At 46.3% G+C, this 27,857-nt stretch overlaps 1 protein-coding gene across 1 annotated transcript; it reads right to left on the bottom strand.

Moving 5' to 3' along the window:
- Positions 1–788: 788 nt before the first annotated feature.
- On the bottom strand, positions 789–26,503 carry mad2l1bp (MAD2L1 binding protein). The gene is made up of 2 exons (XM_068028614.1): positions 26,174–26,503; positions 789–2,270 (listed from the first exon to the last, which is right to left on the bottom strand). Exons 1-2 carry the CDS (start codon positions 26,501–26,503, stop codon positions 1,743–1,745), a joined length of 858 nt encoding a protein of 285 aa, XP_067884715.1. The 3' UTR covers positions 789–1,742.
- Positions 26,504–27,857: the final 1,354 nt, after the last annotated feature.

The raw sequence follows: 27,857 nt of genomic DNA, 5'->3' as shown, positions 1-27,857 counted from the left end.
AGGAATCAGATTGCAATTTGAACAGAAAGGAGAAAGACTGCCACTGGACTGGCAGAAGAAAGATCTCTCTCTCTTTTTCTCTCCACCAAAGTCCAAGGGATCCACACACTTCTACACTTCAAGACTACAGACAAAGCCTCTCTTCAGCCTTCTGGTACCAGAGAAGCAAGCTTGAAATTCTGCACTGAGGCCCAGTGAGAACTCCAAGCCCTCAACTTCAATCAAGGACAGTACATCAAAGACAAAAGACAGTACCTGTATTCCATTCATTGCCAACTCTACTTCAACCCCCGGGACCCCAATTCTTTCTTCCCCTCTGTATCTATTTGTGTGTTTATCGCATGTGCATGCAAGCATAGTGCATCACGTATTTTAGTAATTTTAACCGAGTTAGGGTGATAAGACTAATAAACTTACATTTTTTTTTGTTTCAACCTAAGAAAAGCTGTCTGATTCATTTGCAATTACAATTAGAGTGCAGTGAGAAAAGCCTCACTTAAGTGGTCAGCTAAAATCATTGCGTTTTAAAAAGGTAAACCCTGTTCCGGCCAAACCAGGAAAGGGGCAAGAGGGGAGGGGGAGACCCCTTCCTCACTTGCTCATAACAAGGGAAACAGGAACATCTCCTTCCCCACCTCTGCACGGAACTCCCACTTTCACCAAATTCTCAACTTCCCACTATGTTGCAATGTGGTTTAACTGTGCTTCAGGAGATACCTTCTACTTTTAAAGTCCTTTTGAGCCACACCCAACTTCAGAAGGAAATGTAATGAACTTGCATCGGAAACTTGATTTATAAAAGTTTATTTTCTATACCTTCAAATTCATCAAAAATGCACTGATTTTCAGCAGTGTTTGAAAAGCTGATATCCAAATTAGATAATACTTCACAACTGATTTTTCACTGAATGTACATGGTTTAAGATTTTCTTAAAAAATACCTGAGTGTAAACCTTCAGAATTCTCTAACCCAGAAGATTATGGATGCTCATTCCCTGAGTATATCCAAGACTAAGATGGACAGATCTTTGGACACTGTAAGGGAATCAAGAGATATTGGGATAGGGTAGGAACGTGGAGTTGACGTTCAGCCATGATGTTGTTGAATGCGGAGCAAGCTCAATGGTTGTGGTGCACTTTTATTTATGTTCTAAAGGGTTGCTGCTGCTTATGAACCCATCCAAGCACCTTGACCAATTACCCATTCATTAAACATCAACCCGGATGGGTCGAGTGTGTGGTTGTTCAAAGCAGAACCCAATCCTCTTTTGGATAACTTTCAGGAATAGGAAACCAAGCTGATTCCCATTTTAGCCCAAGGGTGCAAAGGCCAACTATTGCTGACCAAACCAGGGATTTAACCAGACACCTTCTTGGTTTTCAGTCAGTTCCACACTAGACAATGTATTTCCCAACTAATTTATTGACACACAAATTAATTAGTATTATTTTCCATATAAACCCAATCTTATTACTCCTTTTCTGCTCCAAGTTGGCAGTCACACACATTCCTAGATTCGCTCCTCTAACCAGAGGTCAGGTGTTGTGAAATCTAACTTGATTTATTCTTTCCATGGGAAGGATTGCTCGAGAAGCCCAGATGAGATCAACTTGCATACCAGCAGTATACCCTCCCCATTGGCACGACAGGCTGCCCAAAGTCAAGCCGTTATAATTTTAAAACTGGTCACCACATAAATGGTGTAAAAAGATACAGCTATTAATAAAAAGTATTAAACTAATTAATGAAATCCCTTGATTGTTATGGGTGCTTGAAACCAGATATAATCATCATGGTTATAGCTTGTCGTCTGTTCCTCAGCCGATGCGAAGCTCATGGTAGCACATGTCAGCCTAATAATCAGCTTCCGGGTGCAGTTTGGAACTCTGTAGTTAAGCTTAGGTCGAAACCACTGAATCCCACAGTTCCTGTGACCTTGGACAAGAAGCACAGTGTTCATCAGAGGAATGGATTTCAACTCGTTGAAGGTGTCCTTGACAAAGAGCGTGTGGAAAAGTTTGCGGATGCAGGCGATTGTTTTCAAGCTCTCCTCAGTGCTGCAGAAGGCAACCCGCTCCATGTTTATCTCATACATTTCCTTCGGATTGACTACACTGCCACCCAACAGGATGTGCACGCAAGGAACCAGTGTCAGCATAAACATCGTCTCCAAGTTCTGGAAAACCTCATCCAGCTCTGACAGTGCCCGCTGAGACTTCTTGCAGTTACGTTCATTCCTTCTTGATTGTGATAACATAGGACCGTCAGCCTAGGAGAGTAAAAACAAGTATATGATAATCCTGTATACATACCTTGGTGTTAATATAGCAGGGTCAGTTAAACTTCTGGTCAATGGTAACCCCTAAGATGTTGTTGATGAGGAGCTTAGTGATGTGCTACTAAAGGTCAGGGAGAGAGGGCTGAGCTGTCTCTGTTGGAGATGGTCATTACCAAGGCACTTAAGTAGCACAAATGCCGGGCTAAGCCTAGATGTTTTCCAGGTCATGTTGTAGGCTGCCATTGGCCATTTAATTATTGGTGGAATTGTGAATAGAACCAATCACTGTGGAATTAGTGAACAGCTCAACTCTTAACATTATGACAGACAGAAGGCTGATTTGAGGATACTTCCCAAAGGAACTTCTGCAGTGATGTCATGGGACTGTAATGACTGACTTCCATCAACCACAACCAAGTATGTGTTTACCCTTTGACCCCACTGATCCGTTTTGTTCAGTCTTTTGGGCAATCAGTCAAATGCTCATTTGATGTTGAGGGCAGCTACTCTCACCTCCCATGGAATTCAGCTCTTGCTAACATGCCTGGATCAAGGCTATAATGTGCTCTGGAGCCATGTGGTTCTAGTGGAACTTGAACTAGGAAAAACACTCAGTGAAATTACAGATTCTGTTCTTCCAAGCTGAGGTTATGTGGGAAACATTTTCAGCTGTATAAAATCAGGAAAATGATGGGATTAACTAAGAATGAGAAAAAATATTTATATAGCACCTTTAACCTAGAAAAACATCCCAAGGCACTTCATAGGAGCATTAAAATTTGACACCAGATCTCACAAGATGATCTTAGATCTGATATCCAACAGCTCAGTCAAAGAGGTGGGTATGAAGGAAGGTCTTAAAAGGAGGAAAGAAAGGTACAGAGGTGGAGAAGTTTAGGGAAGGAATTCCACAGTTTAGGTCCTTAGCAGCTGATGGCACAGCCACCAATGGTGGAGAGATTAAAATCAGGGATAAGCAAGAGGCCAGAATTGGAGGAGCTCAGATCGTGGAGGGTTGTAGAACTGGAGGAGATTTTAGGATGTAGGGAGGGGTGAAGCCATGGAAGGATTTGAAAACAAGGAAGGAAATATTAAAATCAAGGTATTGATTATATATCAGCTTTTTCCAAAGTGACCCTATCCTTCTGAATTCCCTCTTCCCCTCCATTGGCACACGGAGAGAGAGCGGACCTGCGTGAGAAGGGCAGCGGCGGTGGGAGATAAAAACCAGCGACAGAGCGGGAGGCCCAGCACACTGAGAGAGAGCGGACCTGCGTGAGAAGGGCAGCGGCGGTGGGAGATAAAAACCAGCGACAGAGCGGGAGGCCCAGCACACGGAGAGAGAGAGCGGACCTGTGTGAGAAGGGCAGCGGCGGTGGGAGATAAAAACCAGCGACAGAACGGGAGGCCCAGCACACGGAGAGAGAGAGCGGACCTGTGTGAGAAGGGCAGCGGCGGTGGGAGATAAAAACCAGCGACAGAACGGGAGGCCCAGCACACGGAGAGAGAGAGCGGACCTGTGTGAGAAGGGCAGCGGCGGTGGGAGATAAAAACCAGCGACAGAACGGGAGGCCCAGCACACGGAGAGAGAGAGCGGACCTGTGTGAGAAGGGCAGCGGCGGTGGGAGATAAAAACCAGCGACAGAGCGGGAGGCCCAGCACACGGAGAGAGAGAGCGGACCTGCAGAGAGCCCCTGCTACCTGTTAGAGCCGAAGTGTGATGTCACAGGAAAACAGGTAGGTGATTGGTGGGTATCTCTTCCGTGTCTCTTTTGATTGGCCAAGTGGATTAAATCAAGAGACGCTATTACAGCTGAAGAGTACAATTAAGAAATTCACTTTTAAAATATTTAACATCCAAATTAATTAATTCAATAGAATAGAGATGGCTGGGCAGTCGATGTGTTGCAGCTGTAGTATGTGGGAGCTGGTGGACGCCGGTGCGATCCACAGTGACCACATCTGCAGCAAGTGTTATCTGCTCGAGGAACTTCGGCTCAGAGTTGATGAGCTGGAGTCCGAGCTGCGGACACCGCGACACATCAGGGAGGGGGAGAGTTACTTGGACACTGTGTTTCAGGAGACAGTCACACCTCTTAGATTAATTACATCAAATTTGGACCGTGGTCAGGGACAGGAGGGTGTGACTGAGAGTGAGGCAGGTTTGGGGATCCAGAATTTAGCTTTGGAGGAGCCTCAGCCAGCGCTTTTATCCAATAGATACGAGGTTCTTGCTCCCAGTGTGGACGAGGGCACAGACTGCAGGGAGGATGAGCAAACTAACCACAGCACCGTGGTTCAGAGTGCCATTCAGTGGGGGGAGAAGAGAGAAATGTAGTAGTAATAGGGGATAGCATAGCTAGGGGAATAGATACTGTTCTCTGCAGCAAAGATAGAGAGTCCCGAAGGCTGTGTTGCCTACCTGGTGCTAAGGTTAAGGACATCTCTTCTGGGCTGGAGAGGAACGTGGATTGGGATGGAAAAGATCCAGTTGTTGTGGTCCACGTAGGTACCAACAACATAGGTAGGACTAGGAAAGAGGTTCTGCTGAGGGACTATGAGTAGCTCGGGGTCAAATTAAAAAGCAGAACATCAGAGGTAATAATCTCCGGATTACTACTGGAGCCACATACATATTAGGCACAGGGTAAATAAGATTAGAGGTAAATGCGCGGCTCAAAGATTGATGTGGGAGAAATGGGTTCCGATTCATAGGCCACTGGCACCAGTACTGGGGAAGGAGAGAACTGTTCCGTTGGGACGGGCTTCATTTGAACCATGCTGGGACAGTGTCCTGGCGAATCGTATAACTAGGTTGTAAATAAGACTTTAAACTAATTAGTGGGGGGAGGAAGGGTTCAATTTAAAAAATTCAGTTTAAAAAATCAAAAAAGAAATGAGGGAGCAGAGGTGCAGGGGAGTGAAGAGGCAAACGGTAATCAAAGTGTGACAGGAAGGGGCAAAAAATAGAAGAGTGCAGCAGAAATTCGAACCAAAATGAGTAATAATGGTAAAAAGTCAAAGCTTAAGGCTCTTTATCTGAATGCAAGCAGCATTTGTAACAAGACAGATGAGTTGACGGCACAAATAGAATTAAATGAATATGACTTGATAGCTATTACAGAGACGTGATTGCAGGGTGACCAAGACTGGGAACGCAATATTCAAGGGTATTCAACATTCTGGAAAAATATGCAAAAAGGCAAAGGAGGTGGAGTAGCTTTGTTAATAAAGGAAGGTATTAGTGCGGTGGTGAGTAGTGATATATGTGCAATAGATCGTGATGTAGAAATAAGGAATAGCAAGGGGAAGATGTCACGGGTGGGAGTCATCTATAGGCCCCTGAAGAGTTACCTCACTGTAGGACAAAGTATAAATCAGGAAATAACGGAGGCGTGTAAGAAGGGCATTACGATTGTCATGGGTGATTTTAATCTGTATATTGACTGGACAAATCAGATTGGCAGAGGTAACATGGAAGATGAATTTGTAGAGTGCATCAGGGATTGTTATTTAGAGCAATACGTTGCAGAACCTACCCGGGCACAGGCTATTTTAGATCTAGTAATGTGTAATGAGGTAGAATTAATAAGATATATTGCAGTTAAGGATCCTCTGGGGGTTAGCGATCACAACATGGGAGACTTTCAAATTCAGTTTCAGGGTGAGCAACTCGGGTTTCAAACCAATGTCCTCAATTTAAACAAGGGCAATTACAGAGGTACGAAGAAAGAGGTGTCTAAAGCGGGCTGGGAAAATAGACTAAAGGGAAGGTCAGAGAATGAGCAGTGGCAGACATTTAAGCAGATATTTCATGACGCTCAGCAAAAATTTATCCCTGTCAAAAAGGACTTGATGAGAAGGATGAATCACCCATGGTCTACAAAGGTGGACAAGGAGAGTATCCAATCAAAAACTAAAGGATACAAAGCAGCGAAAACTAGTGGCAGGCCAGAGGATTAGGAATTTCTTTTAGGAACCAGCAGCGGATGACTAAAAAGCTAATAAAGGAGGAGAAAATTAATTATGAAAGTAAATTGGCAAGAAATATACGGGTATATAAAAAGAGAGTAGCTAAAGTGAACGTGGGACCCTTGGAGGCTGCGACTGGAGAATTGATAACGGGGAACAGAGGAATGGCAGATAAATTAAACCAATAATTTGCATCGGTCTTCACGGTGGAGGACACTATAAACATTCCACAGATATCAGATAAGCAAGGAGCTAATCTATCACCAGGGACAAAGTATTTGACAAACTAATGGGACTAAAGGCAGGCAAGTCGCCAGGACCTGATGGCCTACATCCAAGGGTTTTAAAGGAAGTGGCTGCAGAGATAGTGGAGGCGTTGGTCGAAATATTCCAGAACTCACTGGATTCTGGGAGGGTCGCAGTGGATTGGAAAACCGCGAATGCGATGCCCCTGTACAAGAAGGGAGGGAGACAAAAAGCAGGAAACAATAGGCCAGTCAGCCTAACATCGGCCATTGGGAAAATGCTAGAGTCCATCATTAAGGAAGAAATAGCAGGACATTTAGAAAAGCTTAACACAATCAATCAGAGTCAACATGGTTTTGTGAAAGGGAAATCATGTTTGACAAATTTGCTAGAGTTCTTTGCGGATATAACAAGCAGAGTTGATAAAGGGGAACTGGTAGATGTGGTGTATTTAGATTTCCAGAAGGCATTCAATAAGGTGCCACATAAAAGATCATTGCACAAGATAGGAGCTCACGGTATTGGGGGTAATGTATTAGCATGGATTGAGGATTGGTTAACTCACAGAAGACAGAGAGTCGGGATTAATCTGTCTTTTTCAGGTTGGAAAGACGTAACTAGTGGACTGCCACAAGGAGCAGTCCTAAGGCCTCAATTATTTGCTAATAAAAATATTAATGACTTGGAGGAGGGGACAGACTGCAATATATCCAAATTTGCTGACGATACAAAAATAGATGGGAGGGCATGTCGTGATGAGGACATAGGGAATCTGCAAGGGGATATAGATAGGTTAAGTGAGTGGGCAAAAACTTGGCAGCTGGAGTTTAATGTAGGAAAGTGCAAGGTCATGCACTTTGGTAGGAAGAATCAAAAGGCAGACTATTATTTAAATGGAGAGAGACTCCAAAAAAATGCAGCACAGAGGGATCTGGGTGTTCTTGTGCATGAAACACAAAAAGTTAACAAGCAGGTGCAGCAAGTCATTAAGGAGGCAAATGGAATTTTGGCCTTTATTGCTGGGGGGGTTAGAGTTTAAAAATAGGGAAGTCTTTTTACAACTGTACAGGGTGTTGGTGAGGCCGCACCTGGAGTACTGTGTACAGTTTTGGCCCCCATATTTAAGAAAGGATATACTGGTATTGGAGGCAGTTCCAAAGAGATTCACTAGGCTGATTCCTGGGATGAAGGGGTTGACTTATCAAGAACAGCTAAACAGGATAGGCCTTTATTCATTAGAGTTTAGAAGAATGAGGGGTGATCTTATTGAAACTCACAAGATTCTGAGGTGGCTTGACAGGGTAGATGTTGAGAAGAGGTTTCCACTGGTGGGGGAATCTCAAACTAGGGGACATAGTTACAGAATAAGGGGACACTCATTTAAAATTGAGATGCGAAGGAATTTCTTCTCTCACAGGGATTGAAGACTTCCCTATTTTTAAACTCCAACCCTCAGAGAAGAAATTCCAGTTCCTGGAATTCCCTACCCCAGAGAGTTGTGGAGGCTAGATTACTGAAAGGATTTAAAGAGGAGGTAGATAGACTTTTGAAATATCAGGGAGTTGAGGGCTATGAGGAGCTAGCACAAAAGAGGAGTTGAGGTCTCGGACAGATCAGCCATGATCTTATTGAATGGTGGGGCAGGCTTGAGGGGCCGAATGGCTTACTCCTGCTTCTATTTATGTTCTTATCAGCTTATGATTTGGGCTGCTCCAATCTAAAACAAAACAAATACTGGAAAATCTCCATGGTAACCAGACAGATTAAAAAAGCCTGTACATACGGAGTTTCTCCAGTGGACTGTCCAAGCTCCTCATTCGGGGTGCAATCAATCTCAATTACAGCCGCTGAGCTAGAGTCTTACTATGCTAATATCTAACAGACACATGTCAAAGGCAACAGATGCCCTCAGAAAACACAACAGCAGCCAGTTTACAGACAATCGCACAATTCCAAGCTTGCAGAGTGGCCAATGGAACCCCTAACCTGCTGTTAGTCTGGTCTGATCACACTAAACCATGACTGGATTTCATCTGTAGAAATTAAAATGCTGCTATCTAGATACTGCATTCCAAAGGCTTCCTATCCCAGTACAGTCTGCATTCCATCAAATCCTCTTTCTCAAACTGAGACTCAAAGAAATACAATAATCTATCATCCTATTTTGGACAGGAAAATTCCTTGTAAAGAATTCCTTTAATTGCATGCTTACCTTCATCGGTCGGGGCATAGAGTATAAAAATTGGCAAGTCATGCTGCAGCTGTACAGAACTTTAGTTAGGCCACACTTGGAATATTGCGTGCAATTCTGGTCGCCACATTACCAGAAGGACGTGGAGGCTTTGCAGAGGGTACAGAAGTAGTTTACCAGGATGTTGCCTGGTCTGGAGGGTATTAACTATGAGGAGAGGTTGGATAAACTCGGATTGTTTTCACTGGAACGACGGAGGTGGAGGGGTGACACGATAGAGGTTTACAAAGTTATGAGTGGCATGGACAGAGTGGATAGTTAGAAGCTTTTTCCCAGGGTGGAAGTGTCAGTTACTAGGGGACATAGGTTTAAGGTGTGAGGGGCAAAGTTTAGAGGGGATGTGCAAGGCAAGTTTTTTTTTAACAGAGGTGAGTGCCTGGAACATGTTGCCGGGGGAGGTGGTGGAAGCAGGTACGATAGCGACGTTTAAGGGGCATCTTGACAAATACATGAATAGGATGGGAATAGAGGGATACGGACCCCGGAAGTGCAGAAGGTTTGAGTTTAGACAGGCATCAAGATCAGCACAGGCTTGGAGGGCCGAATGGCCTGTTCCTGTGCTGTAATTTATTATTTCTAACCTTTGCCAGTTCTGATGAAAGGTTACTGACCTGAAACGTTAACTCTGCTTCTATCTCCACAGATGCTGCCAGACCTGCTGAGTATTTCCAGCATTTTTTGTTTTTATTTCAGGTTTCCAGCATCTGCAGTATTTTGCTTTTAGTTTGAAAGTGGTGGGTAAGGTTTTAAAAATAATCAGGGAAAAAATAATCAGACACTTGGAAAGGTTTTAGTTAATTAAGGATAGCCAATATGGATTTGTAAAAGGCATATCATGCTTGACTAAACTAATTGAATTTTTTGATGAAGTAACAGAAGGTTATTGAAAGGAATGCAGTGGATGGTGTTTATATGGATTTTAAGAAAGCCTTTGACAAAGTACCACATTAAAGGCTGGTTAACAAAATTGAGGCTTATGGAATAGGAAGGTCAGTATCCAAAGAGGTCATAGAGTCACGACTGCACAAAGAGAGGCCACTTGGCCCATCAAGTCCATGCCAGCTCTCTGTCGAACTGTCTAGCCAGCCCCATTCTTCCGCTCTATTCCCGCAGCCCTGTAAGTTTATTTCACTTCATTGCCCATCCACCTTCCTTTTGAAGTCATTCACTGGCTTCAATTCCACCAGCCTTGTCGGCAGCGAGTTCCAGGTCATTACCACTCAATGCATAAAAACGTTCTTCCTCATATTCCCCCTGCATCTCTTGCCCAAAACCTTAAATCAGTGTCCCACAGTCTTGCAGTAAATGCCTGCGCTCCTGGACTAAGAAGGGGCAAAACTTGCCAGGGTTTTCACTTGCAGTCATTACCCACCGACACCATCTGGGAACTGTGTGTGTGAAAACAGACAATGAGGACAAGCCAAAACTGGGCCGGCCTCTAATGTGATGCCCACTGCAGTTGAAAAGCTGCTAATGCTGACTATCTTAAATCACCCACACAAAATGAGGTGTCAACCTGGTGAAGCTACAACACAGGACTACTTGCATGTCAAACAGCGGCAGCAGCACCTGACAGATAGAGAGCTAAGCGATCACACAACCAACGGACCAGATACAAGCTCTGCCACATCCAGTCGTGAACCATGGCAGACAATTAAACAACTAACAGGAAGAGGAGGCTCCACAAATATCTCCATCCTCAATGATGGGGAGCCCACCACATCACTTTAAAAGACAAGGCTGAAGCATTTGCACCCATCTTCAGCCAGAAGTGCCAAGCAGACGATCCATCTCAGCCTTCCCCCCCACCATCACTGATGCCAGTCTTCAGCCAATTCGATTCACGCCCAAGTGATATAAGAAATGGCTGAAGGCACTGGATACTGCAAAGGCTATGGGCACTGACAACATTCCGGCAATTGTACTGAAGACTTGTGCTCCAGATCTAGCTGCTCCCCTCGCCAAGCTGTTCCAGTACAGCTACAGCACTGGCATCTACCTGGCAATATGGAAAATTGCCCAGATATGTCCTGTACACAAAAAGCAGGACAAATCCAACCCGGCCAATTACCACCCCATCAATCTACTCTCAATCATCAGCAAAGTGATGGAAGGTGTCGTTGACAGTGTTATCAAGTGGCACTTGCTCAGCAATAACCTGCTCAGTGACGCTCAGTTTCGATTTTGCCAGGACCACTCAGCTCTTGACCTCATGGATAAAAAATTGGCTTCAGGACATAAAACAGCGAGTCGTGGTAAATGGTTCTTTTTCAGACTGGAGGATGGTAGAGAGTGGTGTTCTCCAAGGGTCAGCACTGGGACCACTGCTTTTTTTGCTATATATAAATGACTTGGATCTTGGAATACAGAGTAGAATCTCAAAATTTGCCAATGACACCAAACTTGGAGGAGTGGTAAACAGTGAGGATGATACGAACCACTTGCAACAGCCTTTTATGTGGTACTTTGTCAAAGGCTCTGTTAAAATCCATAGACAACATCCATTGCTTTCCCTTCATCAACTTTCTCTATTACTTCATCAAAAGAATTAGTCAGTCAAGCATGATTTGCCTTTTACAAATCAGTGCTGGCTCTCCCTAATTAACTCAAATCTCTATGAGTGTCTGTTGATTTCCCCCCCAATTATTGTTTCTAAAACCTTACCCACCATTGAAGTTAAACTGACCAGCCTGTAGCTGGCTGGAATGCCCTTACACCCTTTCTTGAATAAGGGTGTGACATTTGCCACTTGCAAATCCTCTGGCACCTCCTCCATATCTAGGGAAGATTATGGCAAGCCCTACTGCTATTTCCACTCCCACCTCCTTCAGCAAGCTTGGATCCAAGTCATCCAGACCAGGTGACTTATCCACTCTAGGCATAGCCAACCTTTTCAGTACATCCTGCCTGTCAATTTTCACTCCATCCATTACCTCCACCATCTCTGCTTGTACCAATATTTTATCAGCATCCTTTTCTTTGGAAAATAACAATACAAAGTACTCATTAAGTATTCGAGCCTTGCCCTGCGCCTCAAAGCATATATTACCCTCTTTGTCCCTAATAGGCCCCACTCCACCTCTTACTATTTACAGGCTGGTGGAAAATTTTTGGGTTCCCTTTTATATTAACTGCCATTCTATTCTCATAGTCTTTGCCATCATATTTTCCTCTTCGCCTCCCCTCTCAATTTATTGTATTTGGCCTGGTTCTCGCTTGAAGAATTCACCTGATACGCATCATACATCTTTTTTTGTTTCATCATATTCTCTTATCTCCCTCGTCATCCAAGGAGCTCCATTTTGGTACCTTTTGCTATTGTTGAAATGTACCTAGTCTGTACCTGAAATATCTCCTCCTTAAAGATCACCCATTGCTCCTTTACAGTTTTTCCTGTCAATCTTTGGTTCCATATTACCCTGGCTAGATCCCCTGTCATCCCACTGAAGTTGGCCCTTTTCCAATTTAAAGTTCTACTTTAGATTGTACCTTGATCTTCACCATTGCTAATTTAAACCTAATACAGTGATCACTCTTACCCAAGTGATCCCCCACAGACACTTGGTCCATCTCGTTTCCCAACACCAGATCCAGCAATGCCTCCTTCTTAGTTGGACCAAGAACACACTGGTCAAGGAAGTTGTCCTGAACACATTTAAGAAATTCTTACCCCCTTCTTTCCCTTTACTCTAACATTATCCCAATCGATTTGGTTAAAGTCTCCCAATATTAGGACTCTTCTAGTTCTTGCACATCTGTCATTTCCAGGCAGATTTGCTCCTGTCTCTCTCTCTCACTATTTAGAGGCATATAGAATACCACACAGTAGCGTGATCATCCCCTTTTTGCTTCTCAACTCTAGCCAAATGGATTCTGTCTTTGCACCATCAAGGACATCCCTTCTTTCCAACACTACAATGTCTTCCCTAATCAGTACTACCACCCACCGCCCTTTTTTAATTCCTTATCTTTTCTGAACTCTCTGTACCCTGGAATATTAAGCACCCAGTCCTCATCATTTTTAAGTCACGTTTCTGTTACTGCCAATGCATCATATTCCCACACGGCTATTACTGCATGTAGCTCACCAATCTTATTCACCACACTCTGTGCGTTTACATACATGTGGCACAATGGTTAGCACTGCAGCCTCACAGCTCCAGCGACCCGGGTTCGGTTCTGGGTACTGCCTGTGCTGTGCGGAGTTTGCAAGTTCTCCCTGTGACCGCGTGGGTTTCCTCCGGTTTCCTCCCACATGCCAAAGACTTGTGGGTTGATAGGTAAATTGGCCATTGTAAAATTGCCCCTAGTGTAGGTAGGTGGTAGGAGAATTATGGGAAGGTGGGGACGTGAGGGGGAAAAATGGGATTAATATAGGATTAGTATAAATGGGTGGTTGATGGTCGGCACGGACTCAGTGGGCCGAAGGGCCTGTTTCGGTGCTGTATCTCTCTATGACATGCATTGTAAACCTGTCTTTGTATTCCTCCTTAGTCTGCTCCTATCTAATATGCTACTACTCCCTTCTCTAGTACTATCCAAAAATGTCAATCCTTTAAACACCTTATACACTCTTAACGAGACTATATGCTGAGAAAACCTGAGGACCTGCCCACCTAAGATTCAAGAACAGTTCCTTATGTCATGCACATCAGAAATGCAATGATACAACATTCACGGACTATGAAGAGTTATGAAACAATGGACTTTGTCTTAAAAAAAAAATGAACCTTTATTTTTAAAAGTGAACAATGGTCCAAAATGGTCACCGAAGAAATAGGGGATTAGCCTTTTGTGTATTCAAATAGTCTGACAAAGACAAAGGACAAATCTTCAAAGCCAAAACCCATCTTACACCTATCCTAAATGCATTCCAGAATTGAATGTCTTCTACTAAAACAAAGGAGGTGTGAAGTAGCCACTTCCTGGGCCATTGCGTGATCATCATGGGCAAGAAACCAGAGAGTCTCCTAACAGGCGGTGAGAGGTGACACAGTTCTACCTTAAAACAGAGACAGCCAGAGGGAGAGGGAGGGAGGGAGAGACTGACCAAGAAGGTGAAGCTATTTGTAACAGCTAACATTCCAGCAAGCCAGAAGGCACATGCCCTGCTGAAAAATATGACATCTTCATTATACAGCAGTGAGAGCTAGGAGTGACCCACCATCTTCAACAGAACCTTCAATCAAGGGAGAAATCTGCAACCATTTCAGGCCTACAACCTTCTAGAACTTCAGTCAAGAGAATTCAACAGGTTTATCATAACCTTTCTCACCCACTAAAAACCACCTTTCTCTTTCCCTTCTCTATGTTTTCTAGAGCAGTATGTAAATAGTCCAACTCGGGAAGGGGCCATACTGGACCTGGTGTTGGGAAATGAGCCGGGCCAGGTGGTTGACGTTTCAGTAGGGGACTACTTTGGGAATAGTGATCACAATTCCGTAAGTTTTAGAATACTCATGGACAAAGACGAGAGTGGTCCTAAAGGAAGAGTGCTAAATTGGGGGAAGGCCAACTATACCAAAATTCGGCAGGAGCTGGGGAATGTAGATTGGGAGCAGCTGTTTGAAGGTAAATCCACTTTTGATATGTGGGAGGCTTTCAAAGAGAGGTTGATTAGCGTGCAGGAGAGACATGTTCCTGTGAAAATGAAGGGTAGAAATGGCAAGATTAGGGAACCATGGATGACAGGTGAAATTGTGAGACTAGCTAAGAGGAAAAAGGAAGCACACATAAGGTCTCGGCGGCTGAAGAAAGACGAAGCTTTGAAAGAATATCGGGATTGTAGGCGCAATCTGAAACGAGGAATTAAGAGGGCTAAAAGGGGTCATGAAATATCTTTAGCAAACAGGGTTAAGGAAAATCCCAAAGCCTTTTATTCATATATAAGGAGCAAGAGGGTAACTAGAGAAAGGATTGGCCCACTCAAGGACAAAGGAGGAAAGTTATGCGTGGAGTCAGAGAAAATGGGTGAGATTCTAAACGGGTACTTTGCATCGGTATTCACCGAGGAGAGGGACATGACGGATGTTGAGGTTAGGAACAGATGTTTGATTACTCTAGGTCAAGTCGGCATAAGGAGGGAGGAAGTGTTGGGTATTCTAAAAGGCATTAAGGTGGACAAGTCCCCAGGTCCGGATGGGATCTATCCCAGGTTACTGAGGGAAGCGAGAGAGGAAATAGTTGGGGCCTTAACAGATATCTTTGCAACATCCTTAAACACGGGTGAGGTCCCAGAGGACTGGAGAATTGCTAATGTTGTCCCCTTGCTTAAGAAGGGTAGCAGGGAAAATCCAGGTAATTATAGACCGGTGAGCCTGACGTCAGTGGTAGGGAAGTTGCTGGAGAAGATACTGAGGGATAGGATCTATTCCCATCTGGAAGAAAATGGGCTTATCAGTGATAGGCAACATGGTTTTGTGCAGGGAAGGTCATGTCTTACCAACTTAATAGAATTCTTTGAGGAAGTGACAAAGTTGATTGATGAGGGAAGGGCTGTAGATGTCATATACATGGACTTCAGTAAGGCGTTTGATAAGGTTCCCCATGGTAGGCTGATGGAGAAAGTGAAGGCGCATGGGGTCCAAGGTGTACTAGCTAGATGGATAAAGAACTGGCTGGGCAACAGGAGACAGAGAGTAGCAGTGGAAGGGAGTTTCTCAAAATGGAGACGTGTGACCAGTGGTGTTCCACAGGGATCCGTGCTGGGACCACTGTTGTTTGTGATATACATAAATGATTTGGAGGAAAGTATAGGTGGTCTGATTAGCAAGTTTGCAGACGGCACTAAGATTGGTGGAGTAGCAGATCGTGAAGGGGACTGTCAGAGAATACAGCAGAATATAGATAGACTGGAGAGTTGGGCAGAGAAATGGCAGATGGAGTTCAATCAGGGCAAATGCGAGGTGATACATTTTGGAAGATCCAATTCAAGAATGAACTATACAGTAAGTGGAAAAGTCCTGGGGAAAATTGATGTACAGAGAGATTTGGGTGTTCAGGTCCATTGTTCCCTGAAGGTGGCAACGCAGGTCAATAGAGTGGTCAAGAAGGCATACAGCATGCTTTCCTTCATCGGACGGGGTATTGAGTACAAGAGTTGGCAGGTCATGTTACAGTTGTATAAGACTTTGGTTCGGCCACATTTGGAATACTGCGTGCAGTTCTGGTCGCCACATTACCAAAAGGATGTGGATGCTTTGGAGAGGGTGCAGAGGAGGTTCACCAGGACGTTGCCTGCTATGGAGGGCGCTAGCTATGAAGAGAGGTTGAGTAGATTAGGATTATTTTCATTAGAAAGACGGAGGTTGAGGGGGGACCTGATTGAGGTGTACAAAATCATGAGAGGTATAGACAGGGTGGATAGCAAGAAGCTTTTTCCCCATAGTGGGGGATTCAAATTCCAAGGGGACACGAGTTCAAAGGGAAAGGGGAAAAGTTTAGGGGGGATATGCGTGGAAAGTTCTTTACGCAGAGGGTGGTGGGTGCATGGAACGCATTACCAGCGGAGGTGGTAGACGCGGGCACGATAGCGTCTTTTAAGATGTATCTCGACAGATACATGAATGGGCAGGAAGTAAAGAGATACAGACCCTTAGAAAATAGGCAACAGGTTTAGATAGAGGATTTGGATCGGCTTTGGCTTGGAGAGCCGAAGGGCCTGTTCCTGTGCTGTAATTTTCTTTGTTCTTTGTTACTTCATGTACGCGCACGTGCGGCCGACTGGTTGCGGTTGGGACAATTTTGGGATAAGGCATATTGATCAATGAACAACTGACTTTCTGTTTTTAAAACCTACAAGAAAACCTGTCTGGTTATTTGAAAAATAAAACATAAAGGGGCTAAACTCTACTACAAATACACTTGGTGCGGTCAGGTGGCAAGCTGAACAGTGAGAACCACCACATCACATGGCCATAACACCAAGAAGCAGGTTGGAAACAGTTCAAAGAAGGTTTACTAGATGGACACCTGGAATGGGTGGGCTGTCTTATGAGGAAAGATTGGAAAGGATAGGCTTGTATCCGCTGGAATTTAGAAGAGTAAGAGGCGACTTGAGTGAAACATACAAGAACCTGAGGGGTCCTGACAGGGTGGATGTGGAAAGGATGTTTCCTTTTGTGAGAGAATCTAGAACCAGGGGTTCGCTGTTTAAAAATAAGGGGTCGCTCATTTAAGACAGAGAAGAGGAGAAATATTTTCTCTGAGGGTCGTGAGTCTTTGAAACTCTCTTCCTCAAAAGGCGGTATAAGCAGAGTCTTTGAATATGTTTAAGGTAGATAGATTTTAGATATGCAAGGGGGTGAAAAGTTATCAGGGGTGTAGATGGTAATGTGGAGAAATCAGTTCAGGCATTAACTTATTGAATGGCGGAGCAGGCTCGATGGGCCGAATGGCCTTCTCCTGCTCCTAATTCGTATGTTCCTATGTAATTGGAAGGTCCGCTTTTCTACTTCGATATGGTGATGCCCATCCCCTTGCCAATTTAGTTTAAACCTTCCGCATCCACACTCGTGAATGTCCCCGCCAGGACATTAGTCCCAGTTCTGTTGAGGTGCAACACCTGTCTCTTTTGAATAGGTTCCAGAACTGGTCCCAATGCCCCAAGAATCTGAAGACCACCTTCCTGCACCATGGCTCAAACCACATGCTCGTAGCCTTGTATGCTATGACGTTTCAACTGCTCATCTAAATGCTTCTTAAATGTTGTGAGGGTTCCTGCCTCTACCATCCCTTAGTTCATGCCTAAACTGACTTCTCCAGATTACCATCTACACCCGATAACCTTTCAATCCTCCCTACCTTCCTATTTCTACTCTCACTAGCGCATCGTACTGCCAGTAATCCAGAGATTATAAGCTTCGAGGTCACAGAGTGATAGAGTTCACAGAATAATACAGTGCAGAAGAGGCCCTTCGGCCCATCGAGTCTGCACCGATGCATTAAAGACACTGACCTGTCTACCTAATCCCATTTGCCAGCACTTGGCCCATAGCCTTGAATGTTATGACGTGCCAAGTGCTCATCCAGGTACTTTTTATAGTATGTGAGGCAACCTGCATCTACCATCCTCCCGGGCAGGGCATTCCAGACCGTCACCACCCTCTGGGTAAAAAAGTTCTTCCTCAAATCCCCCTTAAACCTCCAGCCCCTCACTTTAAACTTGTGACCCTTCGTAACTGACCCTTCTACTAAGGGGAACAGCTGCTCCCTATCCACCCTGTCCATGCCCCTCATAATCTTGTACACCTTGATCAGGTCACCCCTCAGTCTTCTCTGCTCAAGTGAAAACAACCCAAGCCTATCCAACTTCTCTTCATAGCCTAAATGTTCCATCCCAGGCAACATCCTGGTGAATCGCCTCTGCACCCCATCCAATGCAATCACATCCTTCCTGTAATGTGGCGACCAGAATTGCACACAGTACTCCAGCTGTGGCCTTACCAAAGTTCTGGACAACTCCAACATGACCTCCCTGCTTTTGTAATCTATGCCTCGATTGATAAAGGCAAGTGTCCCATATGCCTTTTTCACCACCCTATTAACCTGCCCTTCTGCCTTCAGAGATCTATGGACAAACACGCCAAGGTCCCTTTGTTCCTTGGAACTTCCCAGTGTCAGGCCATTCATTGAATACTTCCGTGTCACATTACTCCTTCCAAAGTGTATCACCTCACACTTTTCAGTGTTAAATTCCATCTGCCACTTTTCTGCCCATTTGACCATCCCGTCGATATCTTCCTGTAACCCAAGACACTCCACCTCACTGTTAACCACTCGGCCAATCTTTGTGTCATCCGTGAACCTACTGATCCTACCCCCCACATAGTCATCTATGTCGTTTATATAAATGACAAACAATAGGGGACCCAGCACAGATCCCTGTGGTACGCCACTGGACACTGGCTTCCAGTCACTAAAACAGCCGTCTGTCATCACTCTCTGTCTCCTACAGCTAAGTCAATTTTAAATCCACCTTATCAAGTTACCCTGTTTCCCATGTGCATTTGCTTTCTTGATAAGTCTCCCATGTGGGACCTTGTCAAAGGCTTTGCTGAAATCCATGTAAACTACATCAACTGCACGACCCTCATCTGCACACCTGGTCACATGCTCAAAAAATTCAATCAAATTTGTTCGGCATCACCTCCCTCTGACAAAGCCATGCTGACTATTCCTAATCAAATTTTGCCTCTCCAAGTGGAGATAGATTCTCTCCTTCAGAATTTTCTCCAATAGTTTCCCTACCAATGACATGAGACTCACTGGTCTGTAGTTCCCTGGCTTATCGCTACAACCTTTCTTAAATAGTGGGACTACATTAGCTGTTCTCCAGTCCTCTGGCACCTCCCCCGTGGCCAGAGAGGAATTAAAAATTAGGGTCAGAGCCCCTGCAATCTCCACCCTCGCCTCCCACAGCATCCTGGGACACAAATTGTCCGGACCTGGAGATTTGTCCACTTTTCAGCCTTCCAAAACCTCCAATACCTTGTCACTCTCTATGACAGTTTGCTCAAGAACCTCACAGTCTCTCTCTCCAAGTTCCATATCAACATCCTCATTCTCTTGGGTGAAGATAGATGTGAAGTATTCATTCAACACCCTACCAATGTCCTCTGGCTCCACCCACAAATTTCCCCCTTGGTCCCTAATGGGTCCTACTCTTTCCCTGGTTATCCTCATCCCATTGACATACTTAGAGAATATCTTGGGATTTTCCCTACTTTTACCAGCCAGAGCTTTCTCATATCCCCTCTATGCTCTCCTAATTGCTTTCTTAAGCTCCATCCTACACTTTCTTTGATTCCATTGATTTGCTCTCCTTGTATTTGCTAAAAGCCTCTTTTTTCCTTCTCCTCGCACCCTGAATGTTTCTGGTGATCCATGGTTCTTTGGGCTTGTTGCTCCTACCTATTACCCCAGAGGGAACACGTTGGGCCTGTCCCCTCCCCATTTCCTTTTTGAATGCCTCCCACTGCTCTTCTGTAGATTTCCCGACAAGTAACTCTTTCCAGTCTACCTTGGCCAGATCCTGCCTTATTTTACTAAAATTCGCTCTCCCCCAATCCAAAACCTTTTCTTGCAACTTGTCTGTTTCTTTCTCCATAACAAGCTTAAATTGTACCATGTTATGGTCACTATCACCAAAATGCACCCCCACCAACACATCAACCACCTGTCTGGCTTCATTCCCCAGAATTAGGTCCAGTACTGCACCCTCCCTTGTTGGATCCTCTACATATTGAACTAAAAAGTTCTCCTGTATACATTTTAAGAACTCCACTCCATCTAAGCCCTTAACACGATGACTATCCCAATTAATGTTGGGAAAGTTGAAATCACCTAATATAATTACCCTATTATTTTTACACACCTCTGCAAATTGCGCACATATTTGCTCAATTTCCCGCCGAGTATCTGGGGGTCTATAATAAACACCCAGCAATGTGGCTGTCCCTTTTTTATTCCTAAAGCTTCATTTGATGCCCCCTCCAAGATATCATCTCTCCTTACTGCAGTAACTGACTCCTTAACTAATATTGCAATGCCCCCTCCTCTTTCTCGCCTGAAAATTCTATATCCCTGGTTATTGAGCTGCCAATCCTGCTCCTCCCTCGACCATGTCTCCGTGATGGCTACTATATCACAATTCCACGTGTCAATCCTTGCCCTTAACTCATCGGTTTTACCTGCAATACTCCTGCCATTGAAGTAGAGGCCTTCCATCCTGGTCTTACTCCCTTGAAACTTACTTCCACTGTATTCCCTCTGACTTGTTCACTTTCTTGTGTTTAGCTGTGTCCCTATTCTGCTAGGAGTCTGCGTCCCCTCCCCCTGCCAAATTCGTTTAAACTCCTCCCAACAGCACCAGCAAACCCGCCAGCAAGGATGTTCATCCCCCTCTGGTTCAGATGTAGACCGTCCCGCTTGTACAGGTCCCACCTTCCCCAGAAACGGTCCCAGTGGTCCAGGAATCTAAAACCCTCCCTCCTGCACCAACTCTTAAGCCACGCATTCATCTGTGCTATTCTCCTATTTCTATACTCGCTAGCACGTGGCACTGGGAGTAATCCAGAGATTACAACCCGAGAGGTCCTGCTTTTTAGTCTGCTGCCCAACTCCCTGAATTCTTGATGCAAGACCTCATCCCTCTTTCTACCTATGTCATTGGTACCAACATGTACCATGACCTCGGCCTTATCACCCTCCCCCTTCAGGATGCCCTGCAGCCAGTGACATCCCGGACCCTGGCACCAGGGAGGCAACACACCATCCTGGAGTCACGTTGACGGCCACAGCAGCGCCTATCTGGTCCCCTGACTATAGAATCCCCGATTACTATTCCTCTTCCTCTCTTTCCCCCATCCTGAGCAGACAGGTTGCTTGTGGTGCCAGAAGCTTGGCTCTGTCCGTACTCCCTGGTGGAACCAGCCTCATCAGCCTCCAAAATAGAATAACGATTTGCAAGCAGGACCCCAGGGGACTCCTGAACTACCTGCCTGTTTCTCTTGAACTGCCTGGTGGTCACCCATTCCCTTCCTTCCTCAAGTCCCTTCAGCTGCGGTGTGACCACCTCTCTATACGTGCTATCCACAGCACAGAAACAGGCCCTGCGGCCCAACACGCCTGCGCCGACCATCAAGCACCCGTCCAATTTAATCCCATTTCCCCGCACTTAGCTCATAGCCTTGTATGCTATGACATTTCAAGTGCTCATCTAAATACTTCTTAAATGTTGTGAGGGTTCCTGCCCCTACCACCCCTTCAGGCAGTGTTCCAGATTCCAACCACCCTCGGGGTGAACATTTTTTTCCTCAACTCCCTTCTAAACCTCCTGCCCATTACCTTAAATCTATGCCCCCTGGTTATTGACCCATCCACTAAGGGAAAAAGTTTCTTCCTATCTATCCTATCAATGCTCCTCATAATTTTGAATACCTCAATAACGTTCCCCTTCAGCCTTCGCCACTCCAAGGAAAACAACCACAGCCTATCTAGTCTCTCTTGATAGCTGAAATGCTCCAGCCCAGGCAACATCCTGGTGAACCTCCTCTGCACCCTCTCCAGTACAATCACATCCTTCCTGTAGTGTGGTGACCAGAACTGTACACAGTACTCCAGCTGTGGCCTAACCAGCATCTTATACAGCTCTAAAATAACCTCTCTGCTCTTATATTTTATGCCTCAGCTAATAAAGGCAAGTATCCCATATGCCCTCCTAGCCACCTTCAGTGATCTATGGACAAGCACCCCAAGGTCCCTCTGTACTTCCTAAGGTCCTACTATCCATTGTACATTCCCTTGCCTTGTTAGTCCTCCCAAAGTGCATCACCTCACACTTCTCAGGATTAAATTCCATTTGCCACTGCTCCACCCATCATACCAGCCTAACTATATCGTCCTGTAATCTAAGGCTTTCCTCCTCACTATTTACGACACCACCAATATTCGTGTCATCTGCGAAATTACTTATCACATCTCCCATATTCACGTCTAAATCATTAATATACACTACATACAGTAAGGGTCCCAGCACCAATCCCTGTAGTACACCACTGGTCACAGGCCTCCATTCGCAAAAACAACCCTGGACCATCACCCTCTGCCTCCTCCCTCTAAGCCAATTTTGGATCCAATTTGTCAAATTACCCTGGATCTCATGGGCTCTTACCTTCTTAACCTATCTCCCATGCGAGATCTTATCAAAAGCCTTACTGAAATCCATGCAGACTGCATCAAATGCTTTATCGTCATCTAGACATCTGGTCACCTCCTCGAAAAATTCAATCAAATTTGTTAGACATGATCTCCCCTGGCAAAGCCATGCTGACTATCCCTGATTAATCACTGCCTCTCCAAGTGGAGGTTAATCCTGTCTCTCAGAATTTTTGTTAGACTCACAGGCCTCAAATTTGCAAGTTCTCCCTGTGACCGCGTGGGTTTCCGCCGGGTGCTCCGGTTTCCTTCCACAGCCAAAGACTTGCAGGTTGATCGGTAAATTGGCCATTGTAAATTACCCCTAGTGTAGGTAGGTGGTAGGAGAATGGTGGGGATGTGGTAGGGAATATGGGACTAATGTAGGATTAGTATAAATGAGTGGTTGTTGGTCGGCACAGACTCGGTGGGCCGAAGGGCCTGTTGCAGTGCTGTATCTCTAAATAAAAAAAAATAATTACCTGGTTTATCCCTGCTACCCTTCTTGAATAATGGTACCACATTCTCCAGTCCTCCAGTACCTCTCTGGCCAGAGAGGATTTGAAAATTTGTGTCAGATCCCCTGCTATCTCTTCCCTTGCCTCACATAGCAGCCTGGGGATTTATCCACCTTTAAGCCCACTACTACAGCCAATACTTCCTCCTTTACAATGCTAATTTGATCAATCCCCTTGCCTGATCACGACACCTACATCGTCCCTCTCCATAGTGAACACAGATGAAAAGTAAATCATTCAAAACCTCACTTATGTCCTCGGGGTTGACACAGAGATTGGATCTTTGATCACTAATGGGCACCACTCTTTCGCTGGTTATCCTCTTGCCCCTAACATACTTACAAAATGCCTTGGGATTTTCCTTTATCTTGCCTGCCAGTGATTTTTCATGTCCCCTCTTCACTCTCCTAATTACTTTTTTAAGTATCCCCTTACACTTTCTATACTCCTCTCGGGCCTCCGGTGTTTTCAGCGCTCTGAATCTGCCATAAGCCTCCTTTTTTTCCCTTATCCAATCCTCTATATCCCATGACATCCAGTGTTCCCTTGACATGTTGGTTCGTCGCTTGACCTTTACGGGTACATGTTGGACCTGAACCCTCACTATTTCCTTTCTGAATGACTCCCACCGGTCTGATGTAGACTTTCTTACAAGTAGCTGCTCCCAGTCCACTTTGGCCAGATCCTGTTTAATCATATTGAAATCTGCCTTCCCCCAATTCAGTACTTTTATTTCCAGTCCCTCTATGTCCTTTTCCATAACTACCTTAAATCTTAGAGTTATGGTCACTATCCCCGAAATGCTCCTCCACTGACACTTCTACCACTTGTCCGGCTTCATTCCCCAGGATTAAGCTCAGTACTGCTCCTCCTCTTGGAGGACTCTCTACGTGTTGGCTCAAAAAGCTCTTCTGAACGCACTTGAACAATTCCACCCCCTTTAAGCCTTTTGCACTGACTATCCCTTTTAATATTGGGGAAGTTGAAATCCCCTACTATTATTATCCTATTATTTTTCACCTCTCTGAGATTTGCCAACATATCTGCTCCTCTATCTCTCCCTGACTGTTTGGAAGCCTGTAGTACACTCTCAGCCAAGTGATTGCCCCCTTTTTGTTTTTAAGTTCTACCCATATGATTTCATTAGAGGAACCTTCTAAAATATCATCCCTCCTTACTGCAGTAATTGACTCCTTGATCAACAGTGCAATGCCACCTCCTCTTTTACCCCCTCCCCTATCACATCTGAAGATTCTATACCCCGGAATATTAAGCTGCCAGCCTTGTCCTTCCCTCAACCATGTCTCAGTGATAGCAATATCATATTCCCAAGCGTTAATCAACGCCCTCAATTCATCTGCCTTACTAGTAAGACTCCTTGCATTAAAATAGATACAATCCAGCCTTGCATTATTTGCCTGAGCCTTAACAGATCTACATTTAATCTGCCCTCCAGACTGACTTAGCTTCTCTTCTATATTTGATTGTATATCACCCCCGACTTTACCTCCACTCTGTATCCCATCCCACTGCCAAATTAGTTTCAATTCCCTCCCACAGCATTAGCAAACCTCCCAGCAAGGATGTTGGTCCCATTCCGGTTCAGGTGCAACCCGTCCAATTTATACAGATCCGACCTTTGCCAGAAACAGGCCCAGTAATCCAGGAAACTAAAGCCTTCCCTCCTGAACCATCTCTTCAGCCATGCATTCATCTGCTCTAACCTCCTATTCCTATACTCACTAGCCTGTGTGACCGGAAGAAACCTAGAGATTACAACCCTTTGAGGTCCTACTCTTTAATCTGCTACCTAGCTCCCTAAATTCTTTTTGCAGGACCTCATCCCTCTTTCTACCTATGTCATTGGTACCAATGTGGACCAGGACCCTCCAGAATACTCTGTAACGGCTCGGTGATATCCATGACCCTTGCACCAGGGAGGCAACATACCATCATGGAATTACGTCTACAACCACAGAAATGCCTATTTGTTCCTCTAACTATAGAATCCCCCATCACTATTGTCCTCTTGTCCCTTTTTCTCCATCCCAGCATAGCTAAGTCAGTCATGATATTCCAGTTAGGACTCTCAGTCCACTCTTCAGAGTCCTCTTTCCCACCGGTACTCAGAACTGAACACTAGTTAGAAAATGGAATGTCCTCTGGGGACTCCTGCACTACCTGCCCTGACTTCTTTGTCCGTCCGGCAGCCACCCAGTCCCCCTCCGACTGTGCTTGCCTCGGCACCGGGTTGACCACCTCCTGAAACGTGCCATCCACGTAGTCCTCCGCCTTGCAGGTGCGCCACAGTGACTCCAGCCGCCGCTCGAGCTCTGAAAGCCGAAGCTCAAGCTTCTGCAACCGGAGACACTGTCTGCAGACATGTTCATCAAGGTCACATGGCACGTCGATAACTTCCAACATTGCAAAGAAGGTACATTCCACTTGGCCAAGCTGCCCTGCCATTACTTAACTTTACAATGAAATTTTGCTAGTCTAATAACTTACCAGCTATTTACAATCAGCCCTTATCCCCTATAGCTTTAAGGCAGAGAAAGAAAAAGACCAAAGAGCACCTTCCACCGCCCCCAGCCAACGTATATACCCACACTCAACCCAGAGATCACACCGTGCAAACAGCACTAGTACAACTAGTAATTACTAATAATTTACAGGTAGCTATCCTAGGGCTTTAATTTCAAAGGAACCTTTTTTTTGCTCCAATCTATCTTAGCTATCCACATGCAATAACAGCTGCTGCCCACCGACCAATCAGCCCACAGAATTTAAGTGATGCCACTATTCGTTTTTTTTTCACTTAATCCAAACAGAGCGTGAGTCCGCCGCCGCCCTGGACATCGGGTCGATGAAGGGCCTCGAGCCCCGCTCTTTTATTACTCTTCTCCAGCCCTGTTCCATCCAGGTCTGCCGCCGTCCCTGATGTCAGGTAAGTAAGTCAGGTGATACTTTTTAAACTTCCTCCCTGGCTCCTGAAAATCAGACCGGAGAGACTACAACACCTGCTCTCGCTAGGTCATTGGTACTGATGTCATTTGTGCTTTTCACCTCAGCTACTCCTCGTGGCAATAAGCTGCACATTCTCAGCACTCTCCGGGTAAAGAAGTTTGTCCTGGTTATATCTGTGACCTGCACGGTCACCACAATCAGCTCAGCTTTCATACAGATGGCATTCTCGGTATGGTTTCACTCACCAGCCCACACTCTCTTCTGCTGAAGAACGCCAGTTGTTGATAAGGGAGCGGTAGCTGCTGCCTCTGGTACAGGACATGTTTCAGGAGCTCACACACCATGCCACAGCAGCTCTCTGGACTCACATGGCCGGGGAACAGCACCGGCAGCTCGGACTCTCTGGCAGTCCTGAGTCCGGACCCACTCATCAGCCCTGAGCCCACCCCAGGCTGCAGCAGCGGTTTGGCCTCCCCCTGGTGCCTTGTTCCCCTGCCCTTCTCCACTGGCTGCTCCTCACCCTGACCACCAACTGTTCCAGCTGCAACCACACCCCTGGGCCCTGACCCACCCATCCTCACCCTAGCCAAATCCTCCTCCTCCTTCCTTTCCCGCCCCCTCTCCTCTCCCTCCCTCCTCCCCTCCTGCCCCCTCCCCTCTCCCTCCGCACCCTCCTGCCCCCTCTCCTCTCCCTCCCTCCTCCCCTCCTGCCCCCTCCCCTCTCCCTCCGCACCCTCCTGCCCCCTCCCCTCTCCCTCCGCACCCTCCTGCCCCCTCTCCTCTCCCTCCGCACCCTCCTGCCCCCTCTCCTCTCCCTCCGCACCCTCCTGCCCCCTCTCCTCTCCCTCCGCACCCTCCTGCCCCCTCTCCTCTCCCTCCGCACTCTCCTGCCCCCTTTCCTCTCCCTCCGCACTCTCCTCTCCCTCCGCACTCTCCTGCCCCCTTTCCTCTCCCTCCGCACTCTCCTCTCCCTCCGCACTCTCCTGCCCCCTCTCCTCTCCCTCCGCACTCTCCTGCCCCCTCTCCTCTCCCTCCGCACTCTCCTCTCCCTCCGCACTCTCCTGCCCCCTCTCCTCTCCCTCCGCACTCTCCTGCCCCCTCTCCTCTCCCTCCGCACTCTCCTGCCCCCTCTCCTCTCCCTCCGCACTCTCCTGCCCCCTCTCCTCTCCCTCCGCACTCTCCTGCCCCCTCTCCTCTCCCTCCGCACTCTCCTGCCCCCTCTCCTCTCCCTCCGCACTCTCCTCTCCCTCCGCACTCTCCTGCCCCCTCTCCTCTCCCTCCGCACTCTCCTGCCCCCTCTCCTCTCCCTCCGCACTCTCCTGCCCCCTCTCCTCTCCCTCCGCACTCTCCTGCCCCCTCTCCTCTCCCTCCGCACTCTCCTCTCCCTCCGCACTCTCCTGCCCCCTCTCCTCTCCCTCCGCACTCTCCTGCCCCCTCTCCTCTCCCTCCGCACTCTCCTGCCCCCTCTCCCCTCCCTCCGCACTCTCCTGCCCCCTCTCCCCTCCCTCCGCACTCTCCTGCCCCCTCTCCTCTCCCTCCGCACTCTCCTGCCCCCTCTCCTCTCCCTCCGCACTCTCCTCTCCCTCCGCACTCTCCTGCCCCCTCTCCTCTCCCTCCGCACTCTCCTGCCCCCTCTCCTCTCCCTCCGCACTCTCCTGCCCCCTCTCCCCTCCCTCCGCACTCTCCTGCCCCCTCTCCCTCCTCCTCTCTCTGGCCTCAGTCGCCATTTGAAATTTCCCGCGCCTGCGCACACAGACTCCACCTCGCGCTCTGACGGTTATTTTCAAAGTTTAAATTTCTTGCGTCATTCAGGAGCGGCCCACATTGGCTGCAACATTTCATACTGGCACTATTTTAAACAAAATAATGTTGGATAAACAATGGATTTTAATAATTGACTGATAATTTTATAATCAAAGTAAAAGTTTT

The sequence above is a fragment of the Heterodontus francisci genome, chromosome 3, assembly GCF_036365525.1.
Source record: "Heterodontus francisci isolate sHetFra1 chromosome 3, sHetFra1.hap1, whole genome shotgun sequence".
Lineage (NCBI taxonomy): Eukaryota > Metazoa > Chordata > Chondrichthyes > Heterodontiformes > Heterodontidae > Heterodontus > Heterodontus francisci.
The sequence above is the reverse complement of the archived record's forward strand: the minus strand, read 5'-3'. Positions and strand labels throughout refer to the sequence as shown.